The 20,130-nt window shown below is 44.4% G+C and overlaps 2 protein-coding genes and 1 long non-coding RNA gene across 3 annotated transcripts in view; 1 reads left to right on the top strand and 2 right to left on the bottom strand.

The window, feature by feature from the left end:
- LOC119394462 (juxtaposed with another zinc finger protein 1) overlaps window positions 1-8,635 on the top strand; it is a 35,501-nt gene extending 26,866 nt beyond the window's left edge. The window contains exon 6 of the mRNA XM_037661763.2: window positions 2,740-8,635. Coding sequence (XP_037517691.1) covers window positions 2,740-3,025 — 286 coding nt within the window. The 3' untranslated portion in view covers window positions 3,026-8,635. The remainder of the gene's footprint in view (window positions 1-2,739) is intronic.
- Window positions 8,636-11,897: 3,262 nt separating this feature from the next.
- Window positions 11,898-14,150, bottom strand: LOC119394466 (uncharacterized). The gene is made up of 2 exons (XR_005184144.2): window positions 13,070-14,150; window positions 11,898-12,986 (listed from the first exon to the last, which is right to left on the bottom strand). It is a non-coding gene; the product is annotated as an uncharacterized LOC119394466 (long non-coding RNA).
- Window positions 14,151-15,782: 1,632 nt separating this feature from the next.
- The window catches only part of LOC119394463 (LHFPL tetraspan subfamily member 2a protein-like), a 116,687-nt gene continuing 112,339 nt past the window's right edge, over window positions 15,783-20,130 (bottom strand). The window contains exons 4-5 of the mRNA XM_037661764.2: window positions 17,682-17,795; window positions 15,783-16,572 (exon numbers count right to left, since the gene is read on the bottom strand). Coding sequence (XP_037517692.1) covers window positions 16,430-16,572; window positions 17,682-17,795 — 257 coding nt within the window. The 3' untranslated portion in view covers window positions 15,783-16,429. The remainder of the gene's footprint in view (window positions 16,573-17,681; window positions 17,796-20,130) is intronic.

Below are 20,130 nucleotides of genomic sequence, written 5' to 3'. Positions count from 1 at the left end.
TAGCGTAGGCAAACTGCAGGGGTAAGCGCACTGAAGAAAGAAATTGTGTGGTTGTGCGTGCATCCAGAAAGCAAAATGAGCGAAAAACCTATAATAATCCTTTGTCCTATCACCAACGTGACAGAATTTATTTTTGTGAGTCCCCAAAACAGGAAACACCACGCTGGCATCATGTGTGTAAGTCAGCGCCTGCGCTGAAACAGGTGTAATCGCTGCCTGTTGAGAAATAAATGAGAGAGTGACAAAGCAGTCACCCTTTGTGAGATTTGAAACCAGACAGGCATCAATTTTGCTGGTGCAAGAAGCAGGAATTGCCGAAGGACGAAAGCGAAACTAGCAACCATATGCCCGCACACGACTGGCTGCGGAAGCGAGAGCTGGCACACCACTCTAGTAAAACATAAAAAAAAAATTCCACATATTCCCGCAGTGTGGCAGCTCATGCCAAGCAAAAGAAATGATCAAAAAAGGCTTTTTAAACACACTTTTTAACCCTTTGCGGTCCAAAACCTTTACCCACTTTCCGGCTCTAGCGGTCCGAAACTATTTCGCCAGTTTCTGGCGCCGCGAATAAAAACACAAGCTGTGGAAGAGAAACGCACAGGATATTTATTTTTGCTCCTGCATTCTGCAGGCAACTCTTTTAGTGATATTTGGGCAACGTATGATACCGCTCAAAGCATTCCCCTGTGTGCAGGCCAGGGTTATTACTGCAGGTTTCCACCGCCGCCGTCGTCGTCTTCGTCACTCACTTCTGTCGAATCACTGTCATCACTGTCTGGTGGAGGCACGTAATTCTCTTCCTCACTAAAGTCATCCTCGCTTTCGCTAAAAGCACCGCCGTAAAACGCACGCGGTGAAAACGTGGCCATGCTTCTCAGCGAACCGCGCGCGCGAGTGGGTACGCTCTAGGCCCCGTGCTGATCATAGTGCTGCACCCTAGTGTCAAAAAAGTAAAACCTCAACAAACAAAGCTCACTTATTCCTCAAGAGATGGCCCTTCATGTATACAAAAAATGCGCGCGACTCGCGGTGAGAAAACAGCAAAATTTAAACCACGAACACCCTTGTCGGGCGGGGCCCGACAGCGGACCGCTACGGCCGTGTTGCGTTGTCGGGCGCTGCCCGACAACGGACCGCAAAGGGTTAAACATACAAGTGATGACGTGCATGTACATCATTGACCATATTTAAGGTGTTCCCGGGAGACGTATGTGTACGTCATTGACCCTGAAAGGGTTAAAATATCTTAAATTAAGTGGCTGATGCAAAAGTTGACGGTGCTCTGCTTAATGTCTGCAGAAGGTGCTTGTCCTTTTCTGTAACAGGGTCGAAGAACTCAAGATAAAGTGCTTGCACACGCTAGGCCATAGAATTTCATACTGTAAAACCTAAAGGGGAATCTGGTCTAGTGTCTACGGGGGCTCCTTGTGCGGTGCTTCAACCACCATGAGAATGATGGGAAGTACAGGCTTCGGATCTGCTTCAGATGGATTAGGTTCTTGAGATTCGTGGCGCTCGTTTGCCGAGTGTAAAACAAAGTGATATGAAGTTATTTTCAATCGAAACTTGCTTCATTATTTCGTATGTAAAACTTGTTGCAAAAAGTTTGCGTGACCGTGAGATGGATGTGAAACCTGGGCAAATTCAACCACCAGGGTATGCATTGCTCTGCAATTGCATTCTAGATTTGGCATCACGATATATTAATGAATTATTTTTTTACAACATTTAAAACAAACACACTTGCTTTTCCCTCGAAAGTACGTGTTGTCTATTTAGGGAAATAACAGTACTGTATTCAGTGAGAAACACTTAACGTATCGTTTGCTGCGATGCCAAGTGCATCTGTCCAAGTGGTCTGCCCCAAACACATCTCTCATGTCAAGTCAGAGGAATGTGACATTGCATCTACTTAGCTTCACCGTCGTTTTGCAGCTCATTTGAACGAGTTTTGGCAAAACGTGCTTATCAAAAAAACGTTAACTCTATGCACTTTTCTGCACTGGCATGGGACACTCATGTATGCGCAGTGGTGAGTGCACGATGCTTTGCTAAAACTGTGAAATACAATCTGTAAAGCTGCAACCAAGAGATTTAGCAGTCTTCAGCCTCTTTGAGCAACAAAGGCACTGCTTGAGTGCTTTGCAACGCACCCCACAACCCATGCCTTGCGAAGAACGAAACTGAAACTGTAGAGAAAGATCCGTGGACAGTTCGCTAGCTAACGAAATCCAATTCGAAGCCTGTACTTCCCATCATTCCCATGGTGGTTGAATAATCACAGTGCCAGTTTCTTCTCTAGGTATGAAACTCTATGCGCTAGGCTAAAGACAAGAGAGTAGGGATACTACACGCATGTTCCAAATCTAAGCATATTTAATGGCAGAGAATCTAGGCTACTTCGAAGAGGTAGTCGGTATGCAGTGTTGTAGGAAACTATGCTGTTGAGTTGGCGGACTACATTGCTCGTGGATTGAAACGCGACATTGGAACTTTTAGTATAATGACACGTGTGTACACTTTCTAAAGATAATCGCGTCATGCCGCTAAAGGTAATGTTGACTCTGATGAAGTGGTCGAGTTAAAATTGTGCCGATATTATGTTGTGAACTGAAGACAGTGGAAATGAAAGTACGTTCATTACTTAGTAGCCCTAAGTTGTCCTTTTTCAATCTGTGAGCCCCGTACGTGCAGCACTGAGCTAAGAAGTGTACGAGTGAAGTTCTATATTTCCAGGGTCAAGAAAGGCCATCGTTGTCACTGTGGGAAAAGTTACAAGACTGCACAGGGCCTGAGGGCGCACTCACTCTCCCAGCACTCGGCCGACTCCTCTCAGTCGGCCAGATACTCGGATTTCTCCTCGGCACTCGGCTCTGGCGGTGGGGGTCACGTGTCGACGTCGCGGCTGCACGCCGGCCCACTTCCTGTCATGTCTCCAACGCTGCAGCAGCATCTGTTGAGCCCCCTGGTCATGAGGCCGGCCGTTGCGTCGACCTTCGCTTCGGTCAGTGCAGAAGGTTGACGCCCTCGATGGAGCTGCTACAAAGTTTCGTGCTTTGGCACAGGCACCTTTCATGGCGAGTGGACTGATGATTTACGTGGCGCCGCTGCAAGATTGGGTGGGCGACATACTGTCAGCCAAATGCCTCCTGTCGTCGAGTCGTTTTGGCGCGTTGCTCTCTTCTCCTTGTGTTCAATTTCAAAGCCGCGGTTTCGACTTGTTGCAGACATTTGAGAACTCTGCGAAAGCTCGTGTGCTTACAGGCGGTGCTTGATTTAAAGATCAGGTGGGCAATATCTTCTTTTTTTCTTGCGTAGAACAAAAGCGTTTATATGCCGTCTACACTGCAACGGCAACCACGCGGGCAAGACGTTGTGTTCTGAATTTATCTAGAAAGGGGCCCCACTCTATTATTTCTTCTTGGGTTTGATAATGTTTTCGTGTGACTCTTTTGAGTGGCACAAGACTGTTTGCAAGGGCATTGGTAACTGAGCAGATCGTGCCTGAAAAAGCTTGCTACATTTCTTTTGTCATTTAGTAGTTCATTCGTTAAGAGAATAAACGGGTAATGTGTTGAGAAGTCATGTTGCTGCAGCCTTCGATCTTTCATTTTTCAGTTTTTTTTATAATACTTGCTAACAAAACAGTAGTTTGTCTCTGGAAACATTGCAGACAGTTTTTCTTTATAGTTGGAGGTGGCTCGCATCATGCACCTAGTATTAGATTCAGTGATCTCATCAAAATGTCCAAAAACTACTACTTTTTGGCACTGGTTGTGTTGAACTGGAGGCAGGCATTTTTTTTATCTTCATTGCACGTGGTTCGAGAATCAAGGGCCTACGGTTTGTTATCCCGAGATATACAAAGTGAGCTTCAACTCGCTTTGTGGAGCACAGCCTAATGATTCGGGTCATTCTCATGGGACTCCTCAAATGTACGCGAGAGCGAATATTATTTTTCAAGAATGCAGCATATTGTGACGGAACTAGTGCAGAAACCGACCATTCTTGGAAACCAGCACTTTTTGTGTTCTGTTTAGAGATAAGGCAACAGCGTTGCTTTACTCTGCTGTGAGCAATATTTAAAGTGCACTTTGTGTGGCCTTCTTGCATTTCAAGCACTAATACATGCATCCTAGTGGCCTATGCCTGTAAACGCAGTTCTTGCCCAACCCTTGTAAAAAGAATAGACTAGCCCTCTGAAACTCAATTTTGGTACCTTCGTTATTGTTTGCTTGCCAACTGCGCACTTGTTACTTACGTTTTCATCAATGTCTTTTCTCCCAGTTTGTGTTGTTCAAGTGTAATGCTTTCAGTCTAAGTGTATGGCCGTTGCTAATGAAGTTCAGTGCGGCCTTGCATAATTAGTTTTTGTTATTGGCACGGAAATGTTGCACAGTTCACATGAACTGTGCATGTATTTCATAAAATAGTACAAAAGAAACACTGGGAATTATTGAAATGCGTGATGTGGGTTTTCTCAACAGAGATGTTTAGAAGCCTTAGCTTACAGCTAGAATAAGCTCGTGTTTGCGCCCTCCTACCTAGAAGACAAGGTTGCATTGTTATCGGCTTCCAAGTGCTGGTCCAACACGATCACTCGTCGTAATTTGAGACATTCTTGAACAAAACCTGCATGCGACGTGGCGGTGCATGGGCCATGCCGGCACTAGCGAAGAACGCTTAGTACCTGCAATGAACCACTCTTGGGGCCGTACTATGTAGTTGAGTTTCCAGACCAAACGCACCCTCAGCTCTTGTTTTCGTGGACTGTAATTGTCGGTGGAAACAACCGTGCCTAGGCCTAACTGGCTTTCTGCATTTCGGTAGAGCAGTTGAAGTCGAGTTGTTGCGGCGTTCTGTCGTCGAGTCAGGCGTTGCAGTTTCTGCAGCCAAAATGTGCAAGGAAACTCGCGTGTAACGGATGTATCGTTGCCTACCGTGCGTCGTGTGCCTCATTAGACGCTCTCGTCATGTATGCTTCCAGAGACAGTAGTGAGATGGGTTTGCACGCTCAAAGTAGACAAAGTGTTGAAAGCCTGGTGGCACACTTTTTCGCCGTTCGTGCAGAACTATGTCAACGGGTCCTGCTTCAAAAGCTCTGTACCTGTAGAGTGTGGGCCACAGCCTGTTTGGCATTGAGGACTTAATGCTGGCTACAAGGACTCTCTCGCAATTCAGTGATGAATCTTTTTTGACGAGAGTTTGTATCCCAAGTAGCACAAAGTAGGACTAACTTAAGATCATATTGCTGGGTCTTTGTTGAGACTGTAATGAATTTGCACTCTGTGCTACTTGCAAGATGGGTTGGAGAGTCCCCTTTTGTGAGGGTGTTACATTGTTACATGGAACAAGCTTCAGGGCTTGTAACTCGAGAGCCCGAGCCGTTGTTTGTTCAGCTAGGATTGTGGAATTTGCCGCATTTCAAACAATTTGAAAATGGACGCTTTGATGTTGAGATTGCCGAGAAGTGTACACGCATTTTGGCCACTGTCATCTTGCCGCACGTTGACCTGTCACTGGAGATGTCCTTGTTTTTTTCAATTCTCCAGCAGTGTTGGGGCACTGCTAGAAATTTGTTTGTTCTTTGTACCAAAGATATCCGGTGAATGTAATATGTTTTTTATGTGTTGATTATGTGGTTGTATTGTTGCCAAGTTGTGTTTAGAAAAAAAAAGTTTTGCACCTTTCACCGTACTCTTGCAACTTTCGAGATTGAGAAACGCTTCTGCCCAAATGGCTATCAAAGTTGTGCGACGTCACACATACTTTGATAGTATGTGTGACGTATGTTTGATAGTATGTGTGACGAGCCTGCGCTGTTAATTGTAATTTTTGCCTTTTCTGTTTTCTTTCGTGATCGCTTTCAAGGTCACATTCTACTTCTTCTCTTCAGCACTGTTGTCTGCTTTATAGCCGTTCTGTCGTCGTTATGTTGTTTTGGCGCTGGCCAGTGTTGTCAGCAGCACCAGTGAACAAAGAAAAAAAGACTAAAAAAAAGAACCCCACCTTTGTAATGCTTTCTGTGTGCGCTCTAATAAGCTACGGGGGCCATTGTTTGGAAGAACAGCAATAGTGTGTAGTCTACAGTATCTTTGCTAACATGACAGGCATGTTATTCCTTTGCCACAGCACTGTTTACTAGTTTTAAAAAGTGTCAACGATGGTACCGCGTTTCCTGTCGATAAGGGAAGCTGACATATGAATAACTCTTCCGGCTAAATGGTTTGCTCACTCTAAATTCAGTCTGCTATTGTATTTTTCATAAAACTTGTATTTTGTAGTGCATTTTCTGCTCTGCTCGGGGAACTTAGTTGCCTGCTTAAGGCAGAGTACATCCAAAGTATGCGTTTCCCACAGCAGTGCCATACCAAATTAAAGTTTCTCAGTGAAAGGATTGGTGTCGTCTGTTCCAGCGTAGTCTTTTTGCCACCCCCTAGCAGACGACGCAGCCTGAAACGTTTCTCATTGTGCTGGCAACAGATGGTGCTACCTTTGCTTCTACCGAGAAACTTTATATTTGCCTGGCATAAGGGCCTATGATGTGTACCTTAGTTATGTTGGACGAAACTAGCAATTGCTGCATCCAGACACGGTACGAAATAGTCATAATGCAGTTCTCAGCTTTCGCATTAGTGAGCTTGATTTAGCCAGTTTTAGCAGGCTGTGTTATTGTGGCAACATTCCATATCTGTGCCCACTTCGTGCTGCACCTGTAACCTCATGGCTTGTCTCAAAGAATCTCGCAGCAGCAGTTATCTTTCCTTTTTTTCACATCGCCTGTCGAGGAATTCATAAAGTCATCCTGGTTATGGCAAATTCTTGTTCTGCCGTAACTGTGCCCTGAATGTGATATTGCGTTAGACTTTGTGGTGCATTTATGTGGCTTCTCTGTCCTCCATTGTATGTATACCTAAGGCTGTCTTGCCACTGCATGAAAATTTCTTCCCTGCTTACATTATTTCATTTCTAAAACCCGATATGTGTTCCACTTCTGGCTTGTTGTCTCCTGTGGGGAGGTGTTCAGCTGTTCCACTTTTGTTCCAGTTGGCATTTTTCATTGCTGCTTCTTGAGGTCCGTTGTGCCTGTCGGGCGGCCTGTATCTGTGCAGTCTAGACATTGTTGCTCTTGGTTTATACATAGGATTGTATGAGGCGGTTCAGGTCAAAGTGCAGCACAGACTGGTTTAAACAGAAACACATAAGTAGTATTCAAATTGGCTATTTAAAGGGATACTGAACAGGACTTTTGCTGCCTAGATTTTCTGCCAAATTGAAAGGTTTGGTACTGACACTGGTTCACACAACCTTGTTTTCCGGCTCAAACTAGCGTGAATAATAAATTTACTGCGTTATTCACAAACTGCAGTGTCTAGCGACCGCGCCGTGAACTAGAAGTGGGGACGTTTAACTCGGCAGAAAGGGGCATGCCAACCGTGCTTGCGTCATAATTGCTCACCCATCGGCATTGCCAGCCATCACCCGTGTTTCTCAACCTGCTTCACTTTGTGTACGGTACTTAGAACCAGTCCAAATGGTAGCAAACAGGGCTCCCAGGTGGGGCACATCTCGGCACCTTTGTGGGAGAGTGGTACGTAAAGGAGAGGCGGAGAAGGACAGGAAAGCGCGCACCCTGCTTCTGCCGCTGGAACGCTTGCCACGGTCTTCAGCGCACAGCTCCACACACTCTGGCATGCAGCCGCCACAATCCGAGCTCACAATCCTTCGAAGATACAGCCATCTGTTCGAAATTATGTCAAATAAACACTGTTTATCGGAGCGGTCACGCCTTCAGAGTGGACTTTCGATGCTTTCGGCATTTTTTCATATCTTTTTTCAGTATCCCTTTAACGAAATTGTTTAACTTTGGGAAGGTTCAAAGGTTACCCTCCACCATTCTAATGTGTGCCTGCTGTAAATTTTTTTAAAAGTTTGTACGCTACATTTGCGAAAATACCAAAATTACATTCAAATGTAAAATGCTGTCAAAGCCCTATTTGTTCCATATACCTACAGATTACTTTTAGTAATATGTACACCTTTGTTTTTGTTACCTTTGGATAGGTTTCTGTGTGTAATGTTTCGCTTGCATGTTTTGAATTACCAAGATTTGAGAGCTACAAATTTGATTTTGAATGTCGACAAAAGGTGTCATTTAGTAACGCTACATTTAGTCACTAGTGATTGCACAAAGAAATTTTGTGCAAGGATAACACGTTTGCCTCAGTTTAGTATTCTCAGCCCCAACTTTGCAGCCAGCACTCACAGTTGAAAAATCTGGAATGACTAACGCTGTGTTAATGACATTTTGTTCTTGCGGAGACTGTAACAGCAGTCCTGTGAGCTCGCCAGATTGTACTTATAACTGGATTTGGGACGGTCTTGTGTTGGAAACCTCTTGCATGTGTATTGGAGTTTGGCACTAATTCAGAACTTGGCATGCTGCGTTTTTCATGCCTTAGCATTTTTGTCTTTATTTTTACTGCGAAGCGAATGCAAATGGTGAGCAAGCTGTGTGGAGCGAATAATGTACACAGCACAGATCGTGTATTTTTTTTTCTGGGAACCGGACAGTCAATGTATAAAAAAAGAGAAATTGTTGCAAAAATAAGGCAATAAAGAATTGGTTGCACACTGAGCGTGTCACTTGGTATGCAGTAAATAAAACAGAACATGCAGACTTCATAGTATGTATTTATTAATCCAGGGATGAAGAGATTTGCAAAATGTGTTTTACTACTGTGAAGTAGTTCTCTTCCTGTGTTTTTTTGCTCAGTTTGGTTTTTCCTCATGCTGGACAAAACTCTTTTTGTAACGGATGTGGTATTCCAGTGGTGCAGACTTTTACAAGGTGGTGAAAACCTCGACTTTTACAGTTTGCAATGCTGTTCCTCGGTGTATTGTTTTGTGTGTGAAACTTGCCCTGCGGCATAGCTCTAAGTTTAGGTAAGTGATACTTATATTTCAGGAGCAGTCAAACACATAGAAGTGCAAGTAGCATGTTCAGGAATGGGTAGCTGCAAACTTTATGGAAGGCTTGTTGTCACAGTGACAGGGCCACTCGTACTGTAGCAAGGTAACTGCATTCCTGAACAGTCTGACAGAGCAGCCATAGTCTACGGTGAACTGCTGATTTTTCAGGCATGCTTAAAAATTTGGACACTTTTGTGGCACCGCCACAAGTGCCATATAGTCAGTGTATGAGAACGTCTGAAATTTGGCACGCTGAAGCCATTCGGAGTCTGATTTGTCAGACTTTCTGCTCAAACTGCAGGTCAGGTCTGAAATGGCATTAATTTAAGCCTCTGCCACGTCGATCATCTCGCAGGCTCTAACCGGCACTTTTGCAGGTCAATTTGTTTGCAGCCGTAGTGGGTTAAAAAAGGCAGCTTTACCGCACTGCCAAGGTGTTATGCAGCATAGCATATCGAGAATCTGAAGCGGCCACTGTCGTGGTGCAGTGCGGCAATGCCTTTATGAATTAGCACGGAAATGCACGGAGGTGTTATGACGGCAAATGCAACAGTACGATTTGGTCGCTGACTACTCAATTATAATTAGCATCTTCAGCCGATTGCTCGCTAGTGCATGTGGCCTAGTGCAGTTGTAAGCATACTGCAGGCTATTAACCCTTTATATCCTAGGTGCCACATTTGTGGCAGTTTTGTGTGAATTTTTTTTTGCCTCAAAATTTCAATAAGGGACCCCTGATTCCTTGCTGCCACAAACGTGGAAGTCCAAGCTTTCACTTACGCTTGATAGATGGCGCTACAGGTACCGCACTTGAGTGCCCCCCATTCCCACTCCCATTTATCAGCAATAAAGTTTATTCCTCCTCCTCCTCCCTTCCATTGCAAACATGGACACCACGTGTGGCCGGCAAATACGGCAAGCTATTGGCTTGTTCATGCTCCTCTTTGCTTATTACTTGCAATATCTAGTTATAAATGCCTATATTCTTTTTCGCGAAGCCTACAGAACGAGCCTAGTTTGTAGTATTTTTGTATCATTGGTTATTGTCAACTGTATGAGCATTTTAGGCTTGCATACACGTCTGTGGCACTCAAGACTAAGTCCAGCTTCCGGATAGGCCAGAGAAAGTGTACAGAAGTTTGCAGTGCATCACAGTTCTGTTTCTTTTTCATTAATTTACTGCAAAAGAAGTTTCAGAGACCTCAAAGCCTTAAAAAGGTTTTTCTTTATGGAGGCAACAGTTGACAGATGCACAAATACAGGAAATTCTCTTTCAAAATTGATATCCAAGCGGAAGCAAAGATGAAGACTTGGTAGGCTCAGATTGCAAAGGAGAATATATTTCGCCGGAGAGACTGCCACGCACGGATGGTGAAAGCTTTACAGACAGTGAGGATGAAGAAGTTGAACTTACGTAGACCCAGATGAAGAAAAAAAAATATGGCACTGGGTGAAGAAGGATCTCAAGATCAACTGTGGAGAAGAACACATCTTACCTATGCGTTGATACAGAAAAAAATTAACTGCTTTCAAATTTTTCGCGCTTCTTGAAAGCCCTTGGGAGTTCAATGCATGGTCCCCTATTTTCAACTCCTTATTCCTGACTCCAACAAACATGGCAGTAATAAAATTCTTATAAAATGTATATGTATCGTTGTAAGCTTTTTTCCAGGTGTTACTTTGAACGAAAACTGTCTGGAAATATCATTTTCAGTTGTGGGCACTGCGCACACTGTATGTGGGAAACAAGGGGTTAATAATTGACATCTCAAACATTCCATGCCACTGTTAATTGCTGCCTCTTTGTGCGAGACCGTTAAGTGTGCTGCACCGATGTCTTGCTTTCAGGAATGAAAGCAGCTCGCCATTGGTGCGCCCTTGTACGGAGTGACAAACGCTCGCAGCAAATGCTTGTGTACGATACAGCAAGCACCCCGACAGTCACTGTGTGAGCTTAGTAAGTGACGGAACTAAGAACAATCAGCTTCACGCGGCAGCGAGTGCTGTGTTTCAGTGAAGCCACAGTCGTGCAGTGGCACATGTTCATGCACATTGGGAAAAGCTGGACGAGCCATCCGCTCCGCCGTCACAGCCTTTGTGTTCAACCTCATCGTTTCGAAGCGCTCCTCCGAGAGAGCCACAATTTTTTCTGCGCTTTGCTGGCATCTTTAACACTCGTTACGAGATGCAAATTTGCAACTGGCATTTGGCACATAGTTAAGGGGGGTTCCCGGCAGGTACCGACTATATTCACGAGAGCCCGTGTGAACACCAAATGCCTGATAAGTGGCAGGCCTTGAGAGCTCTTTCGGATGTGGCTGTGGCAATTCAATTGCATAAGCAAAAAAAAAAGAAAAGAATTGCTTTTTTTTGGACGATTTCACGGTCCCTGTGGATAAGAGGGGCTAACAGGTTGTTGTACTAGATCGAGTGACAAATAGGCAAATGCAAGTAGGCTTTTGCCGTAGTGCTTGTCAGTGGCTGCAGCAGCTAGGATTGTGACCTGCTCATTAAAGTTGCTTCCTTGAAGTTGTCTACACTTGTGTGCACAGACTTCCCGACTAATCCACAGCAGAGGAAGGTGTTTGCATCTGCTGTTTCCAATATTAAGCCTACCTTTGGTTAGACATATGTGACGAGCTGTCATGCTGTTTGAGCAGCATGCACGTGCTAAGTGTTCTTGGCTTTTTAACAAAATACCACATGAAACAATTCAAGCCCATTTCCTGTGTCGATAACATTGTCATGGTGAGACTAATCTCGGCACTAAAATGTTATTTCTTGCTTTCCTTATCCACATTCTGTCTGTGCTTGTTTTAAAAGCTAGCCGGGATCAAGGGCAACAATGTGTAAAGAAATTGTTTCCATAAAAAAAAAATTAAAAGACAGAGAGACAGATGCAGTGATTTCAACAGACAGTTTTCTTTTGTACATCTTTTATATTCAAAATACAACAGTTCTGTCATCAGACAAGCAAGCACAAAAAAATCTTGCGGCATTCATGAAACAGGCGATGAACAACACATCCAACTTGCAAAGGTGCACGGGAACCTGTAGCTTCTCTGCGTAGCATGTCATTTCATGTCGCATTCAAGCATCTTCTTTTTTTTTCACCTCTGCAACCACAAAGCGACAATGTATAAAGAACTTATTCTTAATATTTCTAAGGTCAGGTAAACGGATAGAACAACAGGCACTCGTCTTTCGCCTGGTTAAAAGGTGCCTGAAATGCCCTTTGGTCATGTTTCGTTAACATGCACTAGCACGCTTAAGCTGAAACTTTAGCATGACCTAAAAGTGCGTGAGAGAAGATGGGATCACGCGAAGGTGTTCAAAGTACTCTTCCTCTCGTTTGCATGCACCTACGATACTGTTCTGATGCGTTTTCCCTTGTTTAACAAATGATTCAACAGCTTTTCTCAGCTAATCATTCACGATGCAGTCGCAGTACAAGTGGCCTGCAACACTGACTGTCCAATTAAAGTTCCTTTGTTGGCACCATTTTATACATTATTGATGTTGAGAAAGTTGTGTGCTGTTTTGCCAACCTTAGCCTAAAGGTTTAAACGAACTACACGGATTAGAACTGAAGATATGTGAAACTGGACTAGGCGATTAGTACCAGTGTCTGCTGCACTGCAAACAGTGACCAGAAAGGAGAAACCTACTGAGTCTTTTGTCCATGCACCGGTCTGTACGGTGATGGTAAGTTTGGTGATGCAAATAACATGTCACGAGTTTTAGTGACGTACTTGGCAGACAATCCTGGCTTGAAAGAAAAATGCGCAATCGCTCTGGAAGGTGGACATAATGTTTATGTATTTAACTTACTGATGCACTGGTGATGCTTCTGCATATTCTAGCTCTATAGACAAGAGCTCAAAGTTTTATCGTAGTGATAATTAGTATTAATTTGTTTACCTTAATGACTGCAAAGCAGCCACAACATGCCGCGAAGCCATTAAAAGATTGCACAATAGCTTCAGGGCTTATATTATAGTGAAGTTCACCTGCGCATATAAAGTGAAGAAAAAAAAACTTTTTTTTCTTCATTTTATATGCGCAGGTGAACTTCACCATAAAATACGTCAACAAAACCTGTTACTGAATCTAATAAGGTACATGAAAGCTTCTTGCTTATGTCAGTATGCAAGTGTTTTCAAGCTGCTACCTATGCCTTTGCTTCTGCTCTCATTTGTAACCATAAAAAGAAGAAGACTTCATCTAAAATACGAGACTTTCCTGAACTGCTACACACGTGGCTCTTTCACAAGCCAACCTTAAAAATTTTGTGCCGGTTAGCAACACCCATTACGTTGTTTTTTTCAACAATGTGTACTGAAAACTAACACTCATTCAACAGGTGCAAGTGGAACAAGACACAAAATGAGTAAGGATTTGTTCTTCGGCACAACGCTACAGCTGTCTGCCTTACAGCTTAGATTTGGAAGACTTTATACAATGCTGCCGCAGCCACTTGAAGTGCTCGCGTCACTTCGTGACCACGTATTACTAAACGGCTCGCTTCCAGCTAGACCTCTTAAATGTCAACGTGAAAGGGTGACCCGAGTGACCGGGAACATAAACTAAAAAAAAAAGCAAGCGCACCACTCATTCAGGACTAAAAAAAAATCAATGATCGCTACTATGTCGCCATCAGCACATGCTTACATGATATGTGCTTCCTGCATCCACACGAAAGCAATGTGACCACATTTCAAAACACTAGTCAACAATTTTTTTTTCACTATGAACAATTTATCCGAAGTGTCGGGGAGAATGAGGAAGTGCTTTAACAAGGGCTCACGCTTTCACACAAGTTAACGCTCTGAAGCATTTTCGTGAATTACAAACGCTGCTGCACCACTCAGTTCACTCGCACGATAAGCTGGGAAAACAAGAAAAGTTGCACTAACATAAAACATTACTTCATTCAAATGAGTCGTGAGAAAACGCACTGCTTCGCAGCAAGTCAGATGATGCTAAACTACGTACGATGAACACTGGTAAACATCCTCACACTGCAGACACTCTTTAAACATTAACGTTAATAATATGAAAGAATGCACTGTAATGTAGCTGCTCATGATGAAATGCAAAGTTCACTGTGCTACTGCACATAATGTGCGAGGGTCCCAAATTCTACTGTGTCTCTCTTTCTTTTTTCTTTGGACAATTTAACTCGTGTACCGATACCGACATTGCAGTGACGTCTAGTTTGATTGCTACGTTCATAACAGGTACGAAAAAACTCTTGCGACAGGTACAACTAGCAATAACGACAAAATCAACTGCCACACTTATAATAGTGTGCAGTTCAAAAAAACAAATGTTGTGTCTCTATCCCACAGGAGCAAAAAAATTAATTTCATTGAGGGTAACTGAAATAAATGACTGAACTGATGTACGAGGGCGGTCCGATAAGTACTTAGCCTTCAAAAGAAAAACGAAAATTTTGGAATGGTGTCAATTTAATTCTCAACATAGTCCCCTTTCAACTCTATTCACTTGACCCAGCGATCCTCCAACTTCTTGATCCCATCAGAAAAATACGTTTTCGCCTGAGCTGCAAAGTAGGCTTCTGTGGCGGCGATAACTTTTTCATTCAACTCAAATTTTTGTCCGTCGAGTGACTTTTTCAAGTTGGGAAACAAGAAGAAATCACTCGGGGCCAAATCTGGAGAATAGGGTGGATGGGGCACTACTTCGTAGCCCAGTTCGACCAACTTGGCCTTGGCGACGGCGCAGGTGTGAGCTGGCGTGTTGTCATGGTGGAAGAGCACCTTTTTCTTCACCAAATGTGGCCGTTTTTTTTTTGCAATTCGGCGTCGAATCGGCCCAGTAATTCGGCGTAGTAGGGTCCTGTCACCGTTTTGCCCTTCTCAAGGTAGTCGACGATCACACCTTGAGAATCCCAGAAAATGGTGGCCATCACCTTTCCGGCCGATGCGACAGTCTTTGCCTTCTTTGGAGCAGGTTCTCCGGGTGCAGTCCACTGTTTCGACTGTTTATTGGTCTCTGGTGTGTACCAGTGGATCCATGTTTCGTCGACGGTCACAAAACGACGCAGGAACTCCTTCGTATTACGCTTGAACAGCTTCAAACACTGCTCCGAAGTGGTCTCACGGACGCGCTTGTTGTCCGGAGTGAGCAAACGCGGCACCCATCGCACCGACAGCTTTCTCGTGCCCAAAATTTCATGCAGGATATGACCCACGCGGTCTTTTCAGATGCCTACTGTCTCAGCTATCTCGCGCACCTTCACTCGGCGGTCTACCAATAGGAGGTCGTGGATTTTTGTCACGTTATCGGCCGTGGTAGCCCTTTGCGGAGCCCCTGGGCGAGGCACATCAAAAGCCGATGTGCGACCACGTTTAAACTCGTTGAACCAATTTTTGACGGTTGCCATCGAAGGAGAAGACTCACCGTAGACGGCATTCAGTCGCTCTTTGATTTCGCTGCGCGATTTACCTTCCAGAAACTAGAATTGAGTCACCGACCAATATTGCTCTTTTTCCATTTTTAACGGACACACGAACATCACCTGCTTCCTCAAGCGGCCAAAAGAAAACCGCGAGCCCGATTCGACTGGACCTTTGCACGTGTCCCTCTAAGAGAGAGTACTCAACGTCAGTATATGTCTTATGCGGCAGCGTCGCGCTGTCGCGGTGAGGCTAAGTACTTATCGGACCGCCCTCGTATGTACGAGTGTAAACGACGAGATTCTGTGGGGCAGCATTTACGTGAAATTAGGTGCAGGCAGCGAATGCAGCATTTTTATGCCTATAAAGTTTACTTTTAGTTAAGTGGTTATGCATATACCTCGACGTTTAGTGCAGATTCAGTGGCGTCAATTTCCGCACTGTTTTCGGGTCGTGCCTCAAGGCAAGGCACTGCATAACAGTGCTCCCTGCACTGAAGCAGGTGGTTTGTGGGTAGAGTTGACGCAAGCCAAACATGACGAGCCAAAAATAACGTGCAACAAAAGGAAAATAACAACGAACAATGCAGATCTGTTTATGTGCTGTCGCTTCTCCGCTACTGCTATGACGGCTGAGGCTTCAGCGCAGCTGCGCCAGCTCATAAAAATGAAGGAGAATCACTGAGGGAGTCGTAACTGCTGGTGTAAATTTTACGTGCATAGGAGGGTTATCTCAGATAACCAACCTGTGCACGTAAAATTTACACCAGCAGTAAAATTTCACAGATAACTTATATGTGAAAAAAAAAATACGGCATTGCCAGATCTGTCTTCCTGAGAACAGAGGAAAAGATGGCAGCTTTTTTTTTCAGGCTTACGAGTGACTACCTAGCATGCAAGCTTCACATCCATTCGCCAAAAGATAACAGAGACATTCACTTCCAGACAGAGCGCGAATGATGGTGGGCCACAAATGGGACGGGGCAGTCTGCTTTACAGCCAAGGCCGCAAGTGCGGCACGAGATGTGATGGCTACACCAAGCAGATGAGGTTTTTCCCTTCGAGGATTTCGTCCTGCACTTTGTCGCTCGACGTGGAAACCTCGGCTTGGACTGACAGTACCGAACAGACAAACGTGACAAGCGTGGATCCAATGGCCAGGTAGAAGGCCCAGCCTGGAAGAGAGAGCACGCGAAACGTCAGCACACACGAGGGTAAGAGAATATATTAGCAAACGCAATGTAATAGACTATATTAGCACACACGAACATAGTAATCAAATCAAACTTTATTTCATCTCTAAGAGAGCCGGCGGGGTGACGGGAAAAAACTGCTGTACTGCACTTTGACTAAGCCTAATCCCCCTATGGAACAATTCGACAGTGAGCATCACTGGCATATTTACATGGTAGAATGTACAGTATATACTCTATTGCAACGCAAAAAATTGGGTCAATGTCTGCCTTAGAGAACTACCTCAACAGTACATTTAATATTGTGAGAGCTACAGAATGTATAACAACTAATAAATAACAGTAATGTCTACATTGAAATAGAGTAAACAGTACTACTTGCAACCCAAAGTAGACAAAAAAATTGTGTTATGTTGTGTTGCCTACTATGATCTGCTGGAGTGGAACAGGGGCAAGCGTATTTCATCACTTTATGAAGTGGTGGGTGTATGAGGCTATGTCATGACTGTTGTTGACTGTTATTGGCCTGGTCATGACTTTTATTGCACATGCACACTGTTCCAGGAGCCGAGCTTGTGTGATTTCAATAAATCAGTTGTCAGTCTGCATTTGTCCTGTCTACTTCTACTCTGGTGTCACGTCCCAAGTGCTGTTTAAGTTCACATAATAATGTCTTACCAACTAGCCCCCCAACACACTCCCTATGTGCAGTAGGTTGTTAGCTCTTGGTTAAATTTTTTTTTGCAGTTCGCTCGTGATTTTCAGAAAGTCCATTCCATAGCGGCATTAAAAGTGGGGAAAGGGATGCATTCCTGTATGTGTGACCATTTATTTGTACGGGCTGTTGCCTCCAGGCTGTGGTTAAGGCGAGCAGAGGCTCAACATTACGGCAGCTGATGACATGATTCTAGGTGAGAAAAAATGAACAAAGTAGGCGTGGGTGCAATGAGACACGTTTTGAGGCAAGCAAAAATACACTTGAGTTATGAAGTGCTGTCGAAATGCAGAAATGTAGTGATTCAATGGTCGATCTGGCCTGTCACAAGGAATGTTACATGCGAGAAACTATTCTTCACTGTGAATAAGCTCACCTAGAGAGCATCCTCCCAGCATGAAGGGCTCCGAGTGGGGCCCACACACCGTGTGCACTCTCCGAGTGCCCCAGCCAGCTGGGTACAGCAGCAGCCCAAGCAGGAACATCAAACCTGAAACAGCCAGGTGAACACCCACATGCAATATATGTGCATATGCACGCACGCACGTGCACACACACACACTATACACATCGGGGGTCTCAAACTGACCTCACCTAGTGGGCCACAGTCACGAAATTTAGTCTCACAAGGGCTGGGACAGTGAAGGAGGTTGAAGCGAGGATGACGGGGGTGAGCAAAATGTCGCCTAACACTGCCATTTGAAAGAACGCATTTCTCATATCTCGTCTACGGATCATTTCTGAAGGGCATTTGGGATTCGAAAACCATATCGATACTGATCTCCAGGATGACCCAACTCTGGACGCCAATTCACAAATATAGAGATTTTGTTCCACGGTTATGTTTCAACACATGGTGACTGCATGGCTGCAACACATGATGACTGCAACACATGGTGACTGTCTCACGAAAAAAAAAATTGCTTGAGACCAGTCCCGTCTCTGTAGCTTACTGGAATGAAGCGTCATTAATAGCAATAGTCGAGTATATAATCCTAGTACCATTTAGTGAAGCCACAAATGTTTTATTCTTTGTGAAGCCGCGGGCCGCTAGCAAAACGTCCACAGGCCACGTGTTTGAGACCCCTGCTATACATGGATGCATGCATGCAAGCATCCATACATACATAGTGACATATACATGCACATAAATATGTATATAAAGTGACCTGCATTCTTATTAAAGCAACCTTTAAAGGGGCCCGAACCACTTTTTAAAATAATAATTATGTGACCTTATCATATAAACTGATTGTCGCAAGAATATTTTGAATTCATCAATTACGACAACAGTTACAGGGATTTGCCGCACGCTTTAAGGGCTTTCTCTCTTCTTTCGTCCTGACGAGCGAGCTGGAAGCTACACAGGGGTGGATAGCAAGCGAGAAGAAGCTATGTCAGTGCATGTCATGAACTCGAGCATGCATCATGAAACGCGTTGATTCACTTCTAGTGTGACTCCGGTGCGTGCTAGTGTTGCTGCTGTGTAATTTTAGCACACTATGGAGTGCGGCGGCATGCCGTGGCAAAAAGCACATCTGATCCATCTGATCTTGCTTGACGCCAGCTATCAGCCAATAGCAGCAATCTCCTCTATGATGAAATCTAGCAGCCATTGGCATCTCTGAAGAGAGGTGAATACTCGCATGCAATGCATGTAAGATTTCGTCCTGCACTTTGTCGCTCGACGTGGAAACCTCGCATGTGCATGCGATGGGCCTGTGTGTGAAGAGAGGATGCCTGAGCAAGTGGAGACTTAAATCTCTACTTCTAACTCTCCTGGCCAACCATGACTGCAATATTTGGCTCAGCTGTTCATAGCACTGCGTGGTTTTCGTAGTATGTGTTTCACCAGGACTCCTTCAAAGAACATTCTGCTGTTAATACTAATTCTTCATTTTTGCTCACGTTTAACAAAATCTCGCATTCTCGTTTATATTGTTCCATAAGACACTTGACATATATTTGTTTGCCTGGATTTAGCAACAATTTCCTTTAAAGGGGCCCTGCAACACTTTTCCACGTAACCATCAAATGGCTTCACTGAAGAAGTTTATTGCCTCATGAATCGACCACCGCAAAATTTTTTAGAATCTCTCAAGTACGAGCGGAGTTAGAGATTTGTCATACGCTGCAATTGCCTTCTCTCGTACCGACGAGCGTGCTGGAAGCGAAGCAGGGGGAAATGACACGGGGGAAAGAAGTTATGTCACGTGTGTGCCGTGACCTTCGAGCACTTTTTTTTCTCTTCGAACGTGCGGCTCACTTTCAGTGTGATCGCAAGCGTGCGTGTTAGGGAGCCTACACGACCAGCCGGTCATGCAGGCTCCCTAGTGTGCGCGGGCATGTGGTTGCCTCTCGTGGCGGTCACGGTAACTATGCAGCTCTCGATGCTCAAATCAGCGAATGGTCGTGAATTTGGGTATGTGGCGCAGTTATTTGGGTATATGGCATCATTTGTGGAGAGAAGAGGGAATGATTTCTAGCTGACTTTGAGAATTAATTGTAACTTCCAGGCCATGTGCTGCACTATAATGTTTGGCTTGCGTGTTCTCAGAGCCTCGACACCGATCGGTGGCATTTTCTGACCATGTTGAAAAAGTGTTGCGAAGCCCCTTTAATGTGATAAAAATGTACACCACTGAACATCAGTGTCGTAAATACAGAAAAATCACAAAATTCTTGTATATTTAAAATTACGCTTTGAAAAAAATAAATAAAAAGCAAGCATGGGCCTCCGCACTGGGTTAGGGAGCTTACTGGGGTCATGAACCACCCCTTGGGTTTGGTGAGAAAACGCATCCTGTGGACAGCAGACACTGCTA

This window comes from Rhipicephalus sanguineus, chromosome 5, assembly GCF_013339695.2.
Source record: "Rhipicephalus sanguineus isolate Rsan-2018 chromosome 5, BIME_Rsan_1.4, whole genome shotgun sequence".
Classification (NCBI taxonomy): Eukaryota; Metazoa; Arthropoda; class Arachnida; order Ixodida; family Ixodidae; genus Rhipicephalus; species Rhipicephalus sanguineus.
This window is presented reverse-complemented; position numbering and strand designations above follow the sequence as displayed.